Source organism: Arachis duranensis, chromosome 5, assembly GCF_000817695.3.
Source record: "Arachis duranensis cultivar V14167 chromosome 5, aradu.V14167.gnm2.J7QH, whole genome shotgun sequence".
Taxonomy (NCBI): Eukaryota; Viridiplantae; Streptophyta; class Magnoliopsida; order Fabales; family Fabaceae; genus Arachis; species Arachis duranensis.
Genome location: NC_029776.3, coordinates 100,186,901 through 100,190,867, shown reverse-complemented (window position 1 = coordinate 100,190,867; position 3,967 = coordinate 100,186,901). Strand labels below are relative to the sequence as shown.

The window sequence follows — 3,967 nt, the reverse complement described above, 5'->3', positions numbered from 1 at the left end:
CTATAAAAAGTGCATAAATTAATATGTACAGGATATATACTTCATATAACAAGTACGTACATGATATGCATATAGTAGAGGAAAGCATATCAAGCATCATAAAAAAAATTGATTCAATGCTATGGATATAAAATAGTTTACGTGTGGCATATACAAAAGAAACGTGAAAATATAAAAAAAAATTAAGAATGAAGTTTAAAAATAAGGAAGAGGAACATAGTAATTGCGGTGTAGAAAAAAATGAGAAGAGTAAAAGAGATAAAAGGAAGATAATTATTTAGTCTTAAAAAATAGAATTTCATATTGATAACGTGCTATAAAAATAAAGATTAAGTTTTGAGAAGAGAAGGAAGATGAAAGAGAATAATAAGAATAAAAAATGACTTTATTAATGATTGGTGTTGTTTACAGAATATTGAAAAAGCTCTACATTCATGTAAAAATTATATGAATGGTATTTAAGTATCTTTCACTCCACGCATTTTCTCCTATCTATACACTCGTTTGTTTTACATGCACCTCATATAATGTATAAATGTAATTCTTATTTTGCGTGATCAACCTTTCTCAACGTAAACCTTTTCATATAACGTAAACCTTCTTCTTCTTCTTCTTCTTCTTCTTCTTCTTCTTCTTCTTCTTCTTCTTCTTCTTCTTCTTCTTCTTCTTCTTCAACCTAATTAAATTCGTTGTTCTCCTCTATTCGCGTTTTTCTTCTCTACATTATGGATCTGGATTGACTTCAACGTAATTAGCTTCGTCATCCATCTTCTTCTTCGTTTTCTTCTTCGATCTGCACTTCTGAATTGAAACAATGAATGAATCAACTTTAAATCTTTTGAATGAGTGCGATTTGGATAATTCTTTCGAAACACATCAATTTGATGAGGTTTGAATTATTGAATTTTTAATCGAATTCAATAGAATGAAATTGCTAATTTTATTTGAAGTGAATTGAATGGACTGAGGTGATCCATATCTGAATTGAATTGAATTGAATTGATAATATGTAACTGTGAGTAACTGTGAGTAAATGTGAGTAACTTTTCGGTTTGGTAATTACTAAAGAGTTGATTCACCATGTGCATGTGTTCAGTTCGATATGCAGAAAGGAGTCTAAAAATAATTAGACAAATATAGTGTTTAGAGTTTAGTGTTCAGGATTTAGGGTTTAGGGTTTAGGGTTTAGGGTTTAGGGGTTTAGGGGTTCAGGGTTTAGGGTTTAAAGATTTAGGGGTTTGGGGTTTAGGGTTTAGGGTTTAGGGTTTAGGGTTTAGGGTTTAGTGGTTAGAGTTTAGGGTTTAGGTTCAGGATTTAGGGGTTCAGTGTGTTTCCAACTTTTGGTTCGCCCAGTGTATTAATTTTGATTCACCGTGTTTAGAATTCAGGGTTGAGGGTTTAGAGTTTAGAGGGTTAAGGGTTTAGGGTTTACGGATTCAGGGTTCAGGTTTTAGGGGTTATTGTTTTAGGGTTTTAATGGTTCATGGTTTAGGGTTCAGGGTTCAGGGCTCAAGGTTCAGGGTTTTAGGGGTTTAGGATTTTAGGGTTTTAGGATTTTAGGGGTTTAGGGGTTTAGGATTTTAGGGTTTTAGGATTTTAGGGGTTTATGGGTTCAGGGTTTAGTGTACAGGATTCTGGTTTTAGTGTTTAGGGTTTAGGGTTTAGGGTTCAAGGTTCAGGGGTTCAGTGTGTTTCTAAATTTCGGTTCGTCCAGTGTATTAATTTCGGTTCACTGTGTTCTTTTGGAGTTCGTAATGTATTAGTAAATACACTGATTGCAATTACTAAGAACCTGGAATAAAACAGCAGCTAGATAGTTTCAACAGATATATAAATTAACATCTTAGATGAGTAATCCATCTTGAATCAAATATAAATATTAACATTAACATTTAGATTAATATTCACATATATACATTTGAAGTAAGCATATTTTGCTTTTTAAATAAGTTAAACAAAATATTGTTAATTACAAATAGCCAATCATAGTATATGCTATTTACTATCTAAATCCTCATATGTGAATTTACAATAAGGGATGGAGAGGGCAGTAAATTTACTATCATGGTATATTTTTCTTTGATGATTAAATATTTATGACGTTTTATTCAACACATGAATGATATTCGGTTCAGTATAGTTGGCCATTTTGGTTCATTTCTGTTCTGCACAATTTAAAACTCTTCCTCCTCACCTTATACTGCTTCTTCAGAAGGGAGAGAAAGAGGAAAAGACAAAAAAAAAAATACAGCAGCAATAACAACAAAAGAATGAAGATAAGGAGAAAACACGTGAAGAAGAAGGAACACGAAAAAGAAGGAGGAGAATGAGGAGGAGGAGGAAGACGAATCTCTGTTGCTGTTTTCATTCGTTTCTAGTTGTTCCTTGCTAAATCTTCTCGCGATTCTTCTCCAATAGTGATTTTTCGCAGAAAACGTGACTGGATTTTGAGTGATTTTGAGAGAGATTCGAAGAGAATGAGCGGTTTCATATTGAGGAAGAAGTAACGTTTTTTCATAATGAGCGCGAAATAATGAAGAGTTCTCGAGCGCGTGTTTTCACTCGTCATTAATGCGCGTAACTCTATTTGAACTTGGGCCAACTTGGTTACATGGTTACATGGATATGTAGCGTGCCCGACAGAAGATTACACAAGACTATTTATAGCCAAAGATCTAGCTCCTAGCTGACTCAACTAAATTACATTTATAACGGACTCTATCTACTTAGAATTTAAATTATAGTTACAGAAGAGTTTTTAATTTTGATATTGGATTTATAGAAGTGTTTTTCAATAAGGTGTGAAATTTGGTATTTTATATATATATATATATATGCCTCTCTGATTTGTGAACTTTAATTTTTTTATTTTTAAAATACAAGATTTATTCTATGATTTTGTGAACTTTAATTTTGTAAAATTTTTAAAACATAAAACCTACCTTTTGATTTGTGAACTTACACACATCTAACCCTTTAATTTGTATTTTAATAGAATTTTTTTTTAAATATACAAATCTAATCTTTTGATTTATAATTATGATCATGCTAAATTAAAACACACAACTTTTTTACAGAAAATAATTTATGAATGGAACTAAAAATGGTGTTATGCAAGATTATTGTAACATGGTGTGTTATCCTGGAATGTGGATCTGTCAAAAACAGTTTCTGAAAAACGCAAGTTGCGTTTTATTGATAAACAAAGATGAAACCAATGCATGGATGGGACGTGTCTGCTGCAAACTGAAAAACGCAAGTTGCGTTTTATTCTAGGACAGAAATTAAACCAATGCATGGCAAAGGGTTTGGTCAAGCTGCACTCCACAATCGCAAGTTGCGATTGTCACTGACCCTTATTGCATGTTTGATGCGTGTCTGATGAATGGGTTTGGAGAGGGCTTTAAAAAAGCAAAATACAAACGCAGATAGAGAGAGGGAGAGTCTAACAAAGAGAGATGAAGCTGCGGTGGAGGAGCATGAGATGAGAGTGTTGCCTGTGGGAGGAAGAAGAAGAAATAGTAGGCTGGGTTTCAGTTTATGAAAAAAAAAATGGTTCGTAATTTTACGTTACCTGAAGAACACATTATTGAGTATTTGGATCATCCTCAATGGGTAATATAATTTTTTTTGAATTTTATGATAAATAAATATATTTATTTTTAATTTATTTTTTTTATTTGAACAGTGTTATTGTTATTATTACTGTTAGTTAGTAACAACATTATTATTATTATTATTATTATTAATAAACCCGGAAAGGAAAAACAAAAAAGTAAAAGGCATGGCGATTAAAGAGAGTTATTGAACGTGTGGGCAATAAAAATGTGTCCCCTCCACTGGCAGTAGTAAATAATAATAAAGGAATAATCAATTATCCTAATCAAGTAGGAGACATTCAGTGAGAGATTTCGGAAAATGTTTGCCATAAAAATAAAAATGATGATTATGATTCTCCATATAACTC

General features: G+C 32.0%; 1 protein-coding gene across 1 annotated transcript in view; it reads left to right on the top strand.

Annotated features, from left to right (window-relative positions):
• The first annotated feature begins 3,484 nt into the window (after window positions 1–3,484).
• Window positions 3,485–3,967, top strand: part of LOC110281611 (serine/threonine-protein phosphatase 7 long form homolog) — a 1,676-nt gene continuing 1,193 nt past the window's right edge. Inside the window, exon 1 of the mRNA XM_021143996.2 lies at window positions 3,485–3,615. Within this exon, the coding sequence (XP_020999655.1) occupies window positions 3,541–3,615 (75 nt within the window). The 5' untranslated portion in view covers window positions 3,485–3,540. The remainder of the gene's footprint in view (window positions 3,616–3,967) is intronic.